The following is a 17,918-nucleotide window of genomic DNA, read 5'->3' as shown; positions in this document are numbered from 1 at the left end:
ATAATGATAAGATGCACTGAGACAAGGAGAAAAAATGAGGCTTAGTGCAGTAGTGTACTGCAATACAGTGTCCCATATCAGGTCATCCTATCTGCAAAAGATGCAATAGAAATAAAAAGGGTTCAGGGACAGGTGACAGCACTGAGTTAGAGACCTCACAGAGTATCTGTAAGAGGAGAGATTGAAAACACTGAGGTCTTTTGCTTCAAAGAGGACACAAAGCAGGCTGGATAGTGAAGGATATATAAAACAATGAAGAATACAGCAAGGGCAAACATGGTGATAAAGGCAGGGAATATCCCATACAGCAAACATTGCCTATGTAAGGCTGGGTAGGATTTGCTGCTTTCCTACCAAGTGCAATAATGTATGTAATTCACTGCCACAAGGTAACAACCAGGCCTAGCACTATCCCAAAAAGCAGTACATTACAGGATACCAATGGTGACTTTATAAATGTTGGACAAAGTCCTGCTCATGACCCCTTCCCCCCAACAGCAGTGATATCAATTCTCTTGCTTCAGACTAAAAACAGGAAACAATCTGTACAGGACACAGAAATTTCTCTATCAGCAAGTTATTTCTATGGTTCTGCATATTTGCCCACTTAGGAGGTTTTTGTATTTTCTTATATAATGTAAATTTAAAAATGCAAGATACTGATGTAAAAGGGTTCTGCTATCATCTGCTGTTTCTTAAATTCTTCTGTTTGCGAGGAAATTCATATATGCTAAACAAGAGTCTGTTTGAAAGGCACTCTCTCTTAAGGACTTTTAAGTATTCAAGCAGGAGAGGAAAATGATCATCCTACGTTTTAATGAGTTCATGGAAGACCTGAAAAGAAACTTCCCTTTCAGATGGCTTGTGTCCCAGCAGTTGAAAATTCCACCCTGCATCATGTCACCCCTAGTGACTCTGTGATCTCCACAAAATGCTGCATCTGGCATTCCCTGACCAATCAAGGAGTGCACTTTCTCAGTAAACTTCTAGGGAACAGACAGCTTGTTTCAATAGATTTATAGTATCAGCCCCTGAAAGGACCTGCCACCTACGTAGTTCCAAGATTTACAGGCCTGTCATTTCCTATGACCCCATCTAGATCTTCCTGCAGAGCTGTGTGAGCTGTTACGCACTTTGTAACCACCTTTTGAGACACTCCGCTTTACTCCTTTCCAAAAAAGTGAATAAGCACATCCAAACCCCACAAAACACTTTGCACTGCTATGTGTAGGTATCTCCTCTCAATTTCCTCCCTTCTTTTACAGAAATGCATGGAAGTAGTTTCCTCCTTTACAAAGATGCTCATTCTCTGGACCAGAATCCCCATTTCATTGAGGAGAACACTCAGATGGCAAACACCACTCATAGATTTCCTTGGGAACACAAAAGAAGTCAAGTGTTCCCTCCCACAGCTTCATTTCCATAAATTGGAACTGCCAAGATCTGGCCTTTCTGACCACAACTGAGGAAAGATGATCTCCTGCTTTTGCATTACATTCAGAGACATTAATGTGATATTCTAGTCCAGCAGCAAGTTAGGTAGCACAGCTCTGAACAAGACCTAAAAACTGGGGTTCCAGCCAGCAAAGATTTTGGTCACCTATGTCTGGCCACTAATTTGGTGAGGCAAACCTCCTTTTCAAGCCTCAGTTTCCCACACTAGAAAATGGGGACAAATAGTGGCTTGTCTTAAAGGGGAAATCAATTAAAATACTTTGAGATTCAGAAATGGTAGTGGCTACTGCGCTAAATAATCTCAAAGTACTCCTATGCCCTGACATAGATCTGACAATAACTTTTTTACACATGTTTTTAGTAGAGGTTAACATTTTCATTTTCTCTGAGCATATTTTAGTCTCTATCACATAAAAGCAAGGCCTATGTAAGGCACCGACAAGCAGAATGCACAACCATTAATTTCTGCAAACCACCCTTGGTGTCTGTGAAAACACTCCAGGTAACTCAATAAATTAGAATAATAAACACAAAGGAAACCAAAGAACAAGCAAGGACAGGGCAGAAATCACAAACAGAGACCGACAGCCCAATACATGGTACAAGAGCAGTCCAAACTGGGCCTCCATGAGGCACTGGGGAGCCTCGGGGAGGGAGACGTGATCTGGAGGCTATCCAAGCCTTGGTACTGCTCCTTGTTGCCCCCTGAATCTCCTACGAGCAGCTTTAATTTCAATGTCAGCGCACACAGGGTGCTCCCCCAGTGCCCGCAGGGCGCTCTCCCGGAGAGCGCAGCCCCTGCGGCCACAAACCCAGCCAAGGAGCTGCTGCTGATCAAACAGCGCCTCGGCAGCAGCAAGCAGCGCCCAAGGCTGCAGTGGGGCTGCAGCAGGGGGTGTCCGGCTGCTGTCAGGGGACAGCGCCTGGTGCCAGCTCTGGAGATGCAAAGGGAGGGCTTCAGCTGCCCAGAGGTGTTGAGCAGCACCCTCTGCCTGAGGGCAGGGAGCGGAGGAGAGGGAGGATGAGCAGCCCTGCTTCTAAACAGGTTACTTTGGCTCCTTATGCAATCTGCACTCCTACAGAAGCAAATCAACCCCCGAGGGGAAGCAGAGGGAATCTTTAGTGCTGGAAAAGCATTTACTTTCTTGCAGGAAAGTTAAGTTTTCTTGCTGTTACCACCCCTTTCTGGTGTGGTATGGGCAATACTCCCAGCAAAGTTCTCCTGAACTGAGGATCCCCACACCAGCTCTGTCCTGGCATCCCTATATCCCTTATGCTGCTCCAGACCTATTTCTTTCTTCAACACACCAGGTTTATGCATTTTAAGTGCTCACTTCTGCAGCTACTCCTATTTCAGTCCCAAGTCTCTTCTGAACAGAAACTGCCATTCACATAAAAATGATGAGGACAGGCAGAAAGAATCAGATTGTCAGGAAAGATTCAGCAAACTTGTTCCATTTTCTGCCTGGATCAAGCCCTGAACCCACAGGAGGCCTCCAGAGGTACTCTCTGCTGCAAACGTTCTGTGACATTTAAGAGACCTCCCAATGAGTCCTGGGAGCAGAGCGATGGACTTCTAGGGGAAAGTTCTGAATTTGCCACGCAAGGGACTGATGCTATTTATAACAATTCCTGCTGTCCCCAACTGGGCATGAAGACAATCAGCATCTGTCCACACCCTGGGGGAAGCTGCAGAACCAGAGATGTGGTTTGTGTATCTGTGCAGTGCCTGCTGCTCCAGCATGAAGACGGCAGGGTGGGCAGAGAGGAGCTGTGAAGGGCTCAGCCAGGGCTGGGGAGATGAGGGGCTGGGGGAAGGGGATGGTACCGAAGGGGATGGGTTTTGCATGCGAGTGTCTGTTACTTGAGATCATACAGATGGTTTCTCTTTAGCTGTGGTTTTGAAAAACCCCCTGCCTACTCTGCTGGAGTCCCTTTCCTGCCAAAGCCAAACCTGGAGCTGCCAGACATGGGGGAAGAGCTCAAAGGTTTCTGAAAACAGAGAGTGTATTATGCTGGGGAGCTTGGGACTGGAACTCTATACAGGTAGCCTTGCATGCTTTGTCTGCTTGTTCTGACAGGGCAGAGCCCAGGAGCAGCACTCTGACCTGGTCCTCCTGCCTGGCAATTGGTTTCCCCACAGCCTGCCTCCACCATCCCCCTCTATCTGCCAACAGTCCCCCTTCCTCCCACCCTGTCCCACACAGCAATCTGCTGACTGCTGACAGCAATTCCTCTGGCTTGAAGAGGGGCCCTTCCTATTTCCCCCCATTCCTGCTGCTCAGACAGAAGCTTCCTCTCCCTTACTTTCCTCTCTGACACATCCAGATTCCCTGCATGGAAGAACCCCCATGTTGCAAGGCCTTTCTGGGGCATGGGTCTCTTGTTCCTCTCCCCTCACCAGCAGCAGCACACACATTTGTTTCCTTGCTCCATTAAGCCAGTAAATGAGGCTGGCTTAGCTCAGCACCGTGAGCTGGTGCTCTGAGCCCAGGATGTGTCTCAGCACAAGAAATAACACTGATGAGCACAAAGGAGGGATTTGTGAGTTTGGCACCACGCTGTTCTACCCCCTGACACTGAGGAGAGCAGCTTCTGGAGACCAAATCAAGCAAGCTAATGTAGCCTGCAAATGTTTTGGGGGTTGGCCAGGTGACCATGCTGCTTTCTTTGAGACCATCCACCCTGCTCCAGGAGAAGATAAATCAATGCAAGGCAACATCTGCCAAGATATTGACTTTGGCTCTGCTCACGAACTGCCTGCACTTCAGAGATGGGTAATATTCAGCTTGATTATCTCTCACCGCCAAGAGGAAGTTTCTCTCTATGCTTAAAATCACTAGGATGAGCCAAGGAGGAATCGATCTGTGGGAGAGAAATGCTGACAAGAAAACACCAGTCAGAGACAGGATGAGAGTGGATGGTGGGTGAGCAATGGAGACAGCCCCTGGCAGCTTGCCTGGCCAGGTTAGCAACAGCCTGGGTCACTAAAGCTAGAGAAAGATTAACACCAAGCACATTACTCCAAACTTTACAGCAGGCCCCTTTATGCTCTTCCCCTTCTTCCCTGAATAGCTTTTCCTCTCTTAAATTGCTCCTCAACCTCTTAAGACATCCTTTCTCTACTCACCCCTACATCCTCACTGCACTGGAGTTTTCTCATCGCCTCACGTGCACCCAGTTCACTGCTAAAGCCATGACAGTCAGTAGCTGCAAGGCTTGCCACCTGCTCCACTTTGGGCCTGATGTCACATGCCAGCTCCCTAGTGAGGAAAAGCCCCAGGAGTACTCATAAATTGCACCACATCCACCTCTCATCAGGTAGACTCAAATCCTCATGGGCTCATATACCAATGCACAAAGTGATTTCATACCGATAAAAGGTGACATTTCATTAACAGAACATGCTGACAAAGCCTCATGAAGTGAGCATTCAGCAACATCATCAAACTTTCCCAGGATAAAACACTGAGTCTCCGACTTGTTTTTTCCCTACTACGCTTACGGTAAAACATCCTGTAGGTCCTGTGGCCCTCCAAGGGCAGCAGATGAAAAAAATCTGAGTCCCTGCAGAAGAAAATCAGTGTCATAGTTTTGACACTGATTCTTACTCTTTTTTACCAGATAGGTTGAGTGTCACATGCTTGGACTGGAGGGGCACTGATGACAGTCTCCTTGGAGCACATCATGTCCCTGAGATGGAAGGGAGAAGGTCAGCCACAGCCAAAGAAATGGGCAAGGACTGCCTGGCCAGGCTCACTCAGCATCTCACTGAGGCATTTCCCTGAACCTTTCAGCTGCCTTTCTGCCTATGCTCCTGCTGTTCTCTGAGCCTCAAGGCAGCACAGAATCAAGCAGCAGAGGTAGAAGAGACCCAAAGGAACTATCTAGTCTGTTCTACTCTGTGAAAGATAGATCAGTTCTACTTTGTCATTTGTGGCAGCTGTCACTCCTCGTACATGTCTAGTCAGGCCTTAAAACCCTCCAGTGATGGAGTTACACAGCCTCCCAAGGAAATTTGACTCAATGTTTTGCAATCTTTACCGTTGCAGAGCTTACCGACATCAAACCTGCCTCTCTTGCTACAATCCTAAACTCCTCCCCATCTTCTTCTGCAGAAGTAATTCCTTTCTTTTGTGTCCTATGTACCTGCATGCTGTTATGCATATCTCACATTTAGTCCTCTTTTCTTCAGTTCTAACAGCCCCATTTTCATCCATCTGTCCTCATAAGTATGCTGTTTAGACTTATGATCATTCCCACTTGGAGTCCATCCAAGTGGACCACATCTCCTTAGAAACATAAAGCCCTCCAAAGAGACACAGGACCCTGCTGCAGTGATAGCAGGCAGCCAGAGCACTTCTACTGAAGCAGAGACACAGCTACAGCACAACACAAGGATGCTGTAAAATCTAATGCATGCCCTTCCTTCTCTCTGCTCTGGGGGTTGGATGCTGCTCCCACTTTGAGCTTCCTGTGGGGAATAAAAAAAAAAAAGGCATTTGAAAGGCTAACTGGTCTGACCATGTCCAAAGTCCTTGACCCACCTGGCCTGCATTTAAGTGCTCCTCCCCGAGTCAGGGCAGAACAAAGCTGCACGTGTTCCTCCTCCTTGGGACACACTTTTCAAATTGATAGACCTGCATGCCTCTGACTCATTGCCAGTACTGGAGACCAGCCAGGAGAATAGGAAGGAAAGAAATGCCACTCTAAAGGCCAATGAATACGCATGAAGCATGTTACGCAAGAACCCCCGTGGACCCCCTTACCCAGGTAAAAGTCCTACAGATGGCCCATCCCTAACCACAGTGTTTGCAGTGGGGAGGATGTGTGGGTGGACAGATAATTTGATATTTAACTGAAAAAACTAAAATGGGTTTAATGCAGTGCAAGGAAGACAGATTGCCTGCAGCACCTTCTGCTCCTGATTATGGATGCCAATCTCAGGTTTCTCTTAAGTGTAAAAGCAGCAAAAATGTGTGGGTTTTCACCAGATCTTCAGAGACACAGTCCTACAAAAAGTGCCACAGGAGGTTAATAAAGAGTGACCAGCACCAAGGAACATCCCTGTTACAGCACCAGCAGCTGGTGCTTTAGTTTTCTGTATCATCTTATGGTTGCATGACAAATGGAAAATTAGACAAATGGGGGGCCAAACGTGGGGCAGTCTCCAAAATTTCTACAGCTTCTGCAATGGACAAATACGGCTGAAATTATCATAACTCATCAGCTAAAGTCCTGATGCTTCAAGGTTAGAGAGGTCTGGCAATTTGAACACTGAGAATTTTCCCTAACGTTGCACCACCATTGTCTTTTAAATGCATCTGCCTTCTTTGCCACTTGCAGAAGAAAATCTCAGATTTGCATTCCAGTGCTGATGTGTCACCCCACGTGAGTGTCACGCAAGAGTGTCAAGCTTCCCACCCAAGAAAGAGCTACAACAGAGGGAGAAAAAGCCCCCAGCTGCCTCCTTCCAAGTTCCAGGAGTAGAATCACAGCACACCAAGCAGGCACTGCAGTGTGTTCCTCTGCTGACAGCAGCAAGGTGGCTTTCACACCAGCCTGCAGCCTAAGCTCTTGCCTGTCAATCACCTCATAAATGAATGAGATCTGCTACCACTCCATTTCCAACTTGGATCACAACTGAAAGCAGGAGAAACACATCACTGGGAGGCAAAAGGCACCCAACTGTATTTCTGCGAGGAAGAGGAAGAGCTTTACTGGTCACACAGCGTCACTTCTTACTAGCCCTCCTACACACACCCTTTCTGTGAGCTTACTAAACATATATGCACCAGGCATTCTGTGCAGGAAGAGAAAATGTGGGGCCAGTCTGAAGACCTGGAGGCAGGGGACAGAACCTGCCTGAGAAATGTCAGGGGGTTGTGGAAGGATCACTCCTATTCAAGCAGCCCACCAAAGGCTAAGGGGGAAGCAAATGTGAAAAGGAGGGAGGGAGGGCAGGCTGCAGCAGCCCCTCTCCATCTTCTTCCAGCAGCTTAAAGCCTCCCCAGTCCTTTGACTCAAGAGGACTGCTAATAAACCTGCCTGCACTGAAGGGACAAGCATGGTGCACTAAATCACAGCCCACACATGTCTCTGCTCACAGCAGGAGGGAGGCTACACTGCCCCTTCCCCTGTGAAGCCCCAATGAACAAGTGCCTCAGCTGGTGCAGGCTCCCTGCTCTATTGCTGCAGGGATGGAGACCATGGATCATGTTACATCATATTTGGCAGAGAGGGGACAATCATTTTTCAAGGAGTAATCACTCCTGGAATCTCACTTTTCTCCAAGCTCAGAGGACACTGTGGAACAGATGGGGGCTTCCTAGCATACCTGTACTCCCTGCAGCACTCAACAATTGCACCTTGCAGTGGTAACGTTTTCCTCCCCTCTTGAGCATTTTCCAATTCCAACATGCTTATTTGTGCCTGGTCCTCTCTGTCACGTTTTCCTTTCTGTTCTCTGACCACATAAGAATTGGGCCTGATCATGGACAAATTCGTGCTGACTCCAGTTGGGAATCAGGGCTGGAGGTGGGAATGAAACTCACTACAAAGGAGCTGGTGTGAAGGAGTCAGCTAGGCTTTGTCACTGTGGTTCCTCTCTTCCAAAGAAAAAGGAAGAGATAATGATGTTGGAACATTTTAACCTTTCTTTTTCTGAGCTTGATAGGCTTGGCCTGAGGCACCTTTTCGAGCAAAAACAGGCTGCTGCAAGATTGATTGGTTGGGTGCAGAGTTTAAAGGTAATTTTCTCTTGTCACGTGCACATAAATTATTGTGGCTCAAGCTGTGATGAGCTCTACATCTCACTTGTTCGACTGCTTTTATGCCTGGGCTCCTGTGAGGGGTTGCAAGAACCATGTCCAGTGCTCCCTAAGCAGCATCCAACATAAATATATATCAAGAGCACCACAGGCATACACACAAAATTAGTGTCTTGGTTTAAGGTGAGGAAGGGGCACATGCCTGCAGATCTGTACGGACAGGGCTTCCAGCTGCAGAAGTTGCTGCTAGAGCCTTGTTTTGCTCATCCATGGACGTTTTAAAAACATTCTGTCCATGAACGCCAGGGCAAGGAAAACTCATCCACTCAGATTATTCACAAGGGGAGAGAAAAGAAGATGCACATGCACACACACAAAGGAAGCACAGCTGCAGCCAAAGTGAATTCATTTTTAACATTCATGAAAATATTCACAGAACACTTCAGTGCTATTTGCCTAAATTTTTCTGTTTGGAGTAAACACTTGAGCCAGCGCAGGCTGTATGTTCTAGGCGCAGTACCGCATCAGGGATTAGAGTTGGCTCCTGGATCCAAGTCACAAATGCACACCACGTCCCAAGTACATGTGACTCCCTCACTTTAAGGCACAGACTCACAATCTGCCACACATAGTTCCTGACTTTTGATCCTTGCAAATGGACTTTGCAAGTACCCGCAGCCACCGCATTCCCCATCCATCGCAACCTTATGCAACAAAGGCGTGTGCGCTCTGCCAAATTTAAACACAAAAGCAGTGCCAAACAGCGACAGCTCTGGCATGGCCCTGGTCTGGGGGAGCAGACCTCTCTCCCCATCTCTACTCCCAACCCCTCTACTCAACCAAACCCTTTCACTGGTTTCTTTCCCTGTGTATTCTAAGCAGCTCAGACAAGGGGAAATGCTACAGCACACAAGGGAGACCTCAGCTGAAGCCCTGAAGACAAGAGCTGTGTGCGTTGTCTCTTCCTCCTTCATAAATACAGCTGAGATGACGACTGGATAATTGGCTAAGTGCCTGTCAGCTTAATAACAGAGAGAGAGAGAGAGACAGAGAGGCAAAAGGAGAGATTTGTATTTACTATTCAAAGTCATGGATGCTGCCTGCCAGTGGATTTCAACACGGGTTTTGTTTGCAGAGGAAGGCACGAGAGGTGATTGGATATGCAGCTCCGAATCATGGTCTCGTGTGAGGGTGGACAACCAGCCTGGGATGGAGAGAGGAAGTAGAGCACTGAGGTAGCTGCCATATAAGGCACTATTGGGTTTCTGTTTAAAGTATCTGTGGTTTCCTACACCGGAAAAGCATCTCCACCACCACCCCTGGGAGGGCACTGCTCTCACTGATACACCATGTTAGGGACAATGACAGTGGTGCATCTCCAACATGGCCATCCTGCTGACCCTGAGAGGAGAAGATGTAGTGGCACCATGAGTGGCAGCTGCACAGAGGTGGGACCACTCCCCTTTTGTTTTGCCCAACGCAGAGGTTGGCACAGGCTGGGGGGTAAGCTGGAACCCTCTTGGCCTTTCCCTTTTCCCCATAAATCTGGTGCACTTCTAGGAACCCATCTAAGGAGATCACCTGTGATGAGAAACCATTCAGACATATCTGGGTTCTTACAGGACAGCGGGAGGCTGTGTGCAGGAGAGGAGGCTCTTCCTTCTTTCCAAGTTTTCACTACTTCCCTCTGCTACTGAAATGCAAATTGGTGGGAGTGGTTCAGGTTGCCCCCGCAAAGGGTCAGTTTTAGCCAGATTTACAGTGGTGTTAATCCCTGAGCTTCAGAAGAGGAAGATGCTATATTCTGTTGCTATATACTTGCTGCTTTCTCTCCTTAACAGCTGTAGCAACTGAAACACACTGAAACAAAAGGACACTTCAGCATTGGTGAGGATTACTGAGGTCCAGGAGTAGGAAAAAGCCACAGAGGCCTCCAAGTAAGCGGAACCTTATCCAGGCCATCTGGCAGTGCTGCCTCTCAGTTGCAAGTGTGGCAACTTTACAAAGTATATGAACATTTGTCCCACTGCACACAAGAAAACACTTTCCACTTTTAAATGAGAGCAAACATAGGGAAACACACCCTTGCACACAGGCACGCACAAGCACACACCTCCCAGATTTCATACAGATGCGCTATTGCAAAATATCTGCTGAATGCCAGCCCAGTGTGAGTGGGCTCATTTCCATCAAGTTATTTGGGACTGAGGAAGCCCAGCCCCTGTGAAATCAATAGAGCTGCAGCAGTGCTATTTCTCCTCTCTTTGCACAGGGCTGAGCGCAGTGGGGGAACTCTACGACCACAGCCGGCCTCTCCCACACAACCAAGTTGCTCCTAATAAAAATCTGCAGAAATATATCAGCACAGAGGAGACTGGCGGTTCACATTATTTTGAAATAACTGTTTTCTAGGCAGAGGTGAAACTCATCATTATTAGTTCCCATTACTTACCATAAAACTAGGCACATTAGATGTGCTCGAAGCCTGAAGCAAATGCTTTGGTGTCAGATTCAGCTGAAAATCACATTCGTTTATTTCTTCAGCAAGAGAACAGTAAAAGAAAACTCAGTAAATTCCTGACTTCACCTTTGTGGCCTCCATTGCACTTACTCCAGCAGAGCACAAGTTCACACAAACCAGAGTGAGTTTTGATGGACAACAAAACTAGGCAACTTCAATGAAAATGGCTATATTCAGCCTCTCAGTGAGCCTGTTGAAGCCCTGCCGCTGCATCAGCAGCAAGCTGTGGCCCTGCAGATCTGTCAGAATCAGATGCCTGTGGGTCTGGATATAAAGGGCAGGTACGTGTAACATATATTTTGAAAACTTATAGTTATGAGATGGCAAATTCCAGTAACTGTGAGCTATTTTAAGAATAGGTCTTTCCTCATGACCTGCTGGGGAGGGGAGTGGAAGAGGTACTGATTCCAAGACACTTCAGGTAACGTGTAGTACTATATAAATTATAATGCCAACTAAGTAGGAAAACATATGGTACTTAGTTGCAAACTGAAGTGTGTTTGCAGACTCAGGGGAGGAGGTTAAAGTCATACAGTTCAACGCTGTCTCTCCATCTTTCTGAATGCAAAATATACGTTCAGTGTTATTAAACATGCATCGTTTCACCAAAGAAAGCCTTTCCTTTTCTAATTTCCATTCCACTTTTCCTTGTGATAGGTTAGTCCCACCCTGAAGGAAGTACCCCCTTACCTCTGGGTGCACCATATAAAAATAATGCGTGTGTGTAAGGAGAGATGATGATTGCCAGCCTTTGACCATACACATATTGCAACTGTCTTTATCATATGTATACACACACACACACACACACACACTCTCACTTATCTATGGATGCATGTGTGCCTTCACATAATGGCACCATCTGCTGCCAGAGCTGGAAGTTTTGCAACATCATCTGTTACTACATTTATACATTTTTATTTTTCATTTGAAGGAAAGAATCAGCAGACTTGCACAGATCCCGACTCACACATGCACCCTGGAACTGATAATGAAGGCTTTGTACAGGCCAGAGAGAGAGGAAGGCACTTGGGACTTCTAGTCAACACCAGTGTGGATGAGGATGTACTAGGGAATCCTCATTTGTCACATTTGCTGGGTTGCTGTGTGGCTGAGCCAAAAGGCAAGCCAAGCTAATGGATGGGTCACTAGGCTGGCTGTGCCTGAGCCCTGCGAGCAACCCTGGGTGCGTCCCCTCACCTCCTGCCCACCCACCCGCAGCCTGGGTCCATCCCTGCTAATAGCCTGCCTGCCCTGCAGAGGAGGGGATCTCTCACTCTCTGCTCACGTGGCACTTAATACAAAGGGTGCCTCAACCCAGTGGTGGCCTCTAAGTGCCACAACAATACCACTAATAATCAAGGTTACAATTTTACTGCCAAGACTGTATTATTATGTGGCATTATACGTTTGAACGTGCCTATTCTCATTTCTTGCAAAGGGCTCAGCTCAGTGCTCCCTGTTATAAATCATATGCTAATTGTGAGTGTAATCTGAACAGTTTTTACTTTTCTTTTAAAATGACGGTATAGGGCATAAACTTTGTTGTGATGTTGTGTTGCTATTTCGCCTGAGGTGCTTTTGTCCTCTAGCACAGCTCCACATGTAACATATCAGCAAAATACTGGGAGGCCAAGAACAGAGTTTGCATAAATTGCTTATATTGCAGGATTACGCCAACAGTACTGTCATTACTGCTGGTAATTTGATTCTAGCCCATCCTTTGAAACATGCAACTTGAAGAAACTAAGTACCCGTTAGGATGGATGTTCCTAAATGTGCTATCAGCCTGAAACTTTACATTATTTTAAAATACCTGGTAAAAATGAAAAATGCACACTCAGTCAAATGTTGGTTTTCATCTGCACATCAGCATGAGATTGTTTTAATTCTTGATGAAAAGTTGATGCTTGGAAAAACTCAAGAGCAATGAGCCAAATTCTGGCCTTGGCGAGATCCCAGTTCTCCAAAGGCTGAACATCATCTGAGCAGCGCTCAGAAGCTTATGCCCTGTATGAGTCACTTGTACCTCTTCATTTGCAGTCCCTGGGAATCTGCCCCAAAGAAAAATGGAATATTTCTGACTCTGCCCTTGGGCTTTTCTGGATTTGTACTGGTAGAACAGAACAGATTGGGATGGAGATGTGACCCATTTTGATTCCAGCTGGTGATGAGCTCCATTTCAGGAGTTTTCAAAGGCTAAATCTGCACTTGTGCCAGAACTTCCAAAATTCCTGGGCAACCTGCAAGTCCTGCTGACACCCTCAGATGAGCTCTTTGACGGCACTTTGAGGTGAGCTGCTGTGGTGGTTCTGAGGCAGCTGATCTTTCCCAACATGATGTACAGGTACTTGATCCCATAGCATGGACTTCTCACTGCCATTTTGCTTTTAAACCATCCAGAGGGTCAAACATAACACAGAAACACAGTCCCCTTCCTTCCCAGTTTGCAGCAGCTGCCCTTCATCACTGCACATGTCCCAGCTTAGCCAACATGCTCGTGTTCCTTGTCCCCGCCTTAGGCTGAACGTGTACCCGCCTTTGCTCACCCAAAATGTGCACAGCAAACGAGGTGGGAAGGGATGCTGAAGGTAGGCAAACAGCAAGAAGATTTGGGGTTGGAGCCTGTTTTTCTTTTCTTATTTTAATTAATTTGGGGGATATGTTGTACATTTCTTGTTTGGATATTATTTTCTTCTTTTCCTAACACCAAGTACGGAAGTTGCATACAAAACCTGACAGCCTCATGATTGTAATCTTGACAGCCAGACATTGGCAGGAACTGTAGCCAAAGTTCCCTCTCAATACTCAAAATAAGGTTCAGTGTCCTTCTTCACTTGCTGAAGACAGAGTTAAAAAAATGAAACCTTAGTAAGTCTGACAGGCTCGTCAATATACAGCGTTATCTTTAAAACATCCTACTCTCTTTTCTTGGTTGCAGCTGGACAAACACCAGCAACTCTGCTCAGCCCTTCTCACCTGTTGCAGCTCTCAGAGCCCTCCTCTCTTTTCTGCCTTGCTCCAAGGAGCAGACAATTACCCTTTTCCCTGCGAATAGCCTATAATGAGCTATTTTTATTCTCTCTGCAATTCCCTAACTTCCCCATGCCAAATACTCACTAAGAGTCACCAACCTTCAGCAAGGCCGACACATGAATCAAATCTGCTGCCAGGTCATTTAGGAGATGAGCCAGTTTAGAGTTAGGGACATTTTTTAATAGTCCTGGACTGAGGGAATATTTTAAATGCTACAGCTTTAAAAAGTCATCTCCAAACTTTTCAGAATAATTCTATTCTGAGTAACAAGCTGCAGATGAAGCTTCAGAGGACTGGTTTCCTTTAGGAACATTAGGGCTTATAATAAACTATTTTTCTCCACTTCATAGATCAGCCCACCCACCCATTCTTCCACCCACAAGTGTAACCCTATATACAAATGTATAAGGCCCCAAGAGGAAGACTCATTTAGAATATCCTGTCCTTGGTGATTTGCTGAATGATTTGCATCACAATTTCCAGGAACAAAATGTTTTTAGTTGTCTTATCACTATGTATATTGCTTTTATTTCTCTCCAACTGTGTATCATTTTTTCTCCCTCCTACATGATCATTTCCCTTGAATCTACAGGAGCTACTGGGCACTGGTAAACTGATGCTGCACAGTTCCTCTGAAGCAGATGTTTAGCCAAGATAGGTGATATGATCCATGCATAGAAAACTCTTACCTATCTATCTGTGGACATAAAGTTCTGCTTTGAACACAGTTAGTATAGATCATCTAATGGAGTTTTTATTTTTCCCCATCTAGCTCTTTTCCTTCTGTTGTCACAGTGGATCTATAGACAGGGAGAGTGAGGCACTGGGAGTTTTTCAAAACAAGGCTGTCTTAAAGTGAGTGATGTTTTGGAGGTTGACAAAACAGTGAGGGGGAAGCTAGCAAACAAATCTTTGCTTTAAAACTGAGGACATGAAATGTGTCCTGCAGGACCTAAAGTCCGTGGGACATAGGGAAATCTCACACCTTCAAGCTTCATGTGGCAGTCTGTCTCCAAGTACTGCCTGGTTTCTGCTTCTTGTCTGAAGGAGGAACTGAAATATCCCAGAGACCTGGGTCTGGTCCCAGGGAAAGGGAGACAGCTGCCCTTCCTAGGAAATGTGAAAAGCATATAGCTGGCCAAATCTGCTTAAAGGACTTAGGAAGGCAGCTGAAGGAAAAGGTACAGCCTGTGCACTGGCCACAGTCACTTGTGACAGAAATGCAGCCAGCCAGGAACACAGTATTGCCCGGGGCAAGCATTTACATGGCCGGGTGGCGTGCTGCTCCTGCAGACTGTGTCACTTGGCACACATCTGGCTGACACAGCTGGATCCCTTCACTCAGGTGTTTTATTTTAGTGCCTGACATAACACTGGCAAGCCACACGCAATCACAGAAAGCAGTCTCCCATGCAGCCCCGTGGAGCTCGCTGATGAAGGAACGCTTCACACGCAGCCCTTGCAGGCACCATCTCCTCCATCCGCTCAGCCCTCTCAGCTGCAAATTCAGCTTTAGCACACAGCATCTAGATAAACTGAAAAGCTCCAAGGTTAAGTGGGAAATAGAAATCTAGTGACCCCTGTCTGGGCAAGCGAGCTTAATGACTTGTCTGCTGCTGCATGTACCAAACATGCTGGCAAACATCTGTCTGAGCAGCCCCTCCAAAATAAATGATTGATGGAAGTGATTTGCCTTTAAAAATGGGATAAGTTAGCTAGGAGTCCTGCTAGAAAAGGGTTAATGGGATATATGGATTGGTAGTGAGTGGAAGAGAGAGTAGAGAAGCTGGAGTCAGAGGCAACACCCCTTGTTAGGTGTTTACCATGTCGAATCTAAACCGCTTCCACTGCATATGCAAGGCAGATGAATTACTCTGTAAATCCTATTACTCTGTGTGGATAAATCTTACATTCAAGTTAACAAGTCTGGAGAGCTGGGGAATGGAAGCTGCTGAATGGATATTCCATTCAGCATGGAATCAAAACAACCGAGGACATGGGAGGCGACCAAAGCGATATGTATACACACACACACACACATACACACACACACACACTCACATCCCTCTTCCAGCATCCTTCTTCCCTCTATCATTAAATGGGAGGGATGCAGGACACAGGGGATCGTGTAGCAGAGTGTTTGGTGACATCCAGCAGGATTTATTTCACAGAAAGAGAAAGAAAACTTTGCTGCTGCTGCTGTTAGCTTTACTAGGGGATTGCTCCCTTGATGTTTCAGGGTTTGTGCACTATCAGCTCCTCACACAGATCACAGACTTATTTTAAATTACACCCAGTAGTTTTACAGCCATAATACACAGTGTGCACACTCACACACACAGAATTTTCCTTCAATAGGGGAGTTACTGCAGGTAAGTTGAGCAAGGCAGAATTTGAGAAAAAAAACCTACAGGAAAAAGACTACTGCAGTTAAGCTATTTGGGACACTCCTAACTGAAAGCCCAAGTAGTGCCAGAAGTACCTTTGGAAAACCTGCACAATGAAACCAGAAATACACTCAATACTGCCAGTAAGCAAGGTTTCGTGTGCAAAGACATCCTCATCACAACCAGACACACAGGCACAGCATACACCCATTTATTTCGCCCTGAAAAAAAACCCCAACACACAAAGATGCAATCTTCGTAAATTGTAGCAGCCAGAGCTGCTACACCATTTTTTCACCAGCCTGTTCAACTATTGTATCCATCTTCCCTCCCCACAGGGCAGAAAAATAAATAAATAAAATTAAAGGACAAGAGTTTCCCAAAAGAACTTGCCTGAGAGTTCTGGCAGCACCAAGGATAAAGTTTTTGCATATGTACAAAAAGAAGCATGGGAAGATCAATGTAACATCTGGCAAGCACAGCTGGATCCCTTTTCGATTCCTCTATTGATACTGCAGGGCTGGTGGAAAGTGCACACTCCCAAGAGCTGGCTAACACAAGCAATCTTTCCCCACTGAAATTCTTTCGATCCAGGGCACTACACAGAGGATAGTGTGGCAAGAAGTGTTCAAAAGCTTTGCAATTTTTTCGTATTAAAGCACAAACACACATGCAGAGCCTGTTTGTAGCAGCTGCTGCTACTGCAGTTTGAGAGGTAAAATAACACACAATCTCACAGAGACTTATACACAAAAATCTGGACCACGTCACACGTACACGTTGCATACATGGCAATATAGATGCACACACAGGAGAGGAAAAGTTGGCAAAATGCCCTACCTGAGGATGGCTGTGTCCCCTTGCCTCACGGTGATGTTATCGGTCCCTCGGGTAAAATCCACGCTGCGGACTGGCAGCCCTGTAGGGAGAAGGCAAAGCAATCTCAGTAGGACCAGCGGTAATTGTTTCCGATCAGGCTGAGCCCTTGCTACCATGGCTGGTCTCGTCGAGTTTCACTGTCAGTACTTGTCTCTTTCTCTGCCTGCGTATGTGGACAGATAGAGGCAGAAAGAAAAACAATAATAATAATAATGTACAACTCTCGCTATGATCGACAGTCCAAGAAAGGGGAGGTGATTTCACAGTCCTTCTCAGCTGCCACTTTCTCTTGCTCTTTTCAGTCTCTTGCTGGCTTCTTTCCTTTCCTTGCCTTTTTTTTTTTAAGGCTCTCCAAAAAAAGAGGAAAAAAAAAAGTCTTGGCAGATCCTTCAAATAAAAAAGGGGGGAAAAAAGAAGCAAGACGAAAAAGTCAGGTAGCAAAATAACTACGGAATAATAACAATTAAATCGACCCGTTTAGAGTGATGAAGAGTGGTGGGGAAAAAAAAAAAAAAAAAAAAAAAAAGGAACAAGAGGAATCCTGTGCCACCGGGATGCGGGAGGGGATAGTCCTGTGGCTGTGCAGCCTCCAGCCCCGCGCTCCCTCCTAACCCACTTTCCCAGGCGGAGCGAGGGAGGGAGGAGGAGGAGGAGGAGGAGAGAGGGAGAGAGGGAGGAGGGAGCCCTGCTCGTGAGACGGCAGCTCGGCACCACAGCGGCGGCGGCGGGCGCGGAAGGAGCCGCGGGCCGCGCTCCCCATCCCTCTCCCGGGGGCGCGGCCGCCCGGGGCCCGCACCGCGCACCGGGGATGCCCGGGGGGACACGGAACGGCGGCCGGGGAGGGGAGGGGGCACTGCAGCGGGGAGAGGG

The 17,918-nt window shown here is 46.6% G+C and overlaps 1 protein-coding gene across 2 annotated transcripts in view; it reads right to left on the bottom strand.

Annotated features, from left to right (window-relative positions):
- The window catches only part of LSAMP (limbic system associated membrane protein), a 298,176-nt gene extending 280,783 nt beyond the window's left edge, over nt 1-17,393 (bottom strand). For both annotated transcript variants that reach the window (XM_054270178.1, XM_054270179.1), the window contains exon 1: nt 17,010-17,393. In XM_054270178.1, coding sequence (XP_054126153.1) covers nt 17,010-17,164 — 155 coding nt within the window. In that variant the 5' untranslated portion in view covers nt 17,165-17,393. The remainder of the gene's footprint in view (nt 1-17,009) is intronic.
- Nucleotides 17,394-17,918: the final 525 nt, after the last annotated feature.

This window comes from Melozone crissalis, unplaced genomic scaffold, assembly GCF_028551555.1.
Source record: "Melozone crissalis strain CALT ecotype California unplaced genomic scaffold, PUWL_Pcris_2 ptg000008l_1, whole genome shotgun sequence".
Classification (NCBI taxonomy): domain Eukaryota; kingdom Metazoa; phylum Chordata; class Aves; order Passeriformes; family Passerellidae; genus Melozone; species Melozone crissalis.
Note: the sequence above shows the minus strand (reverse complement) of the source record. Positions and strands in the feature narration are given on the sequence as shown.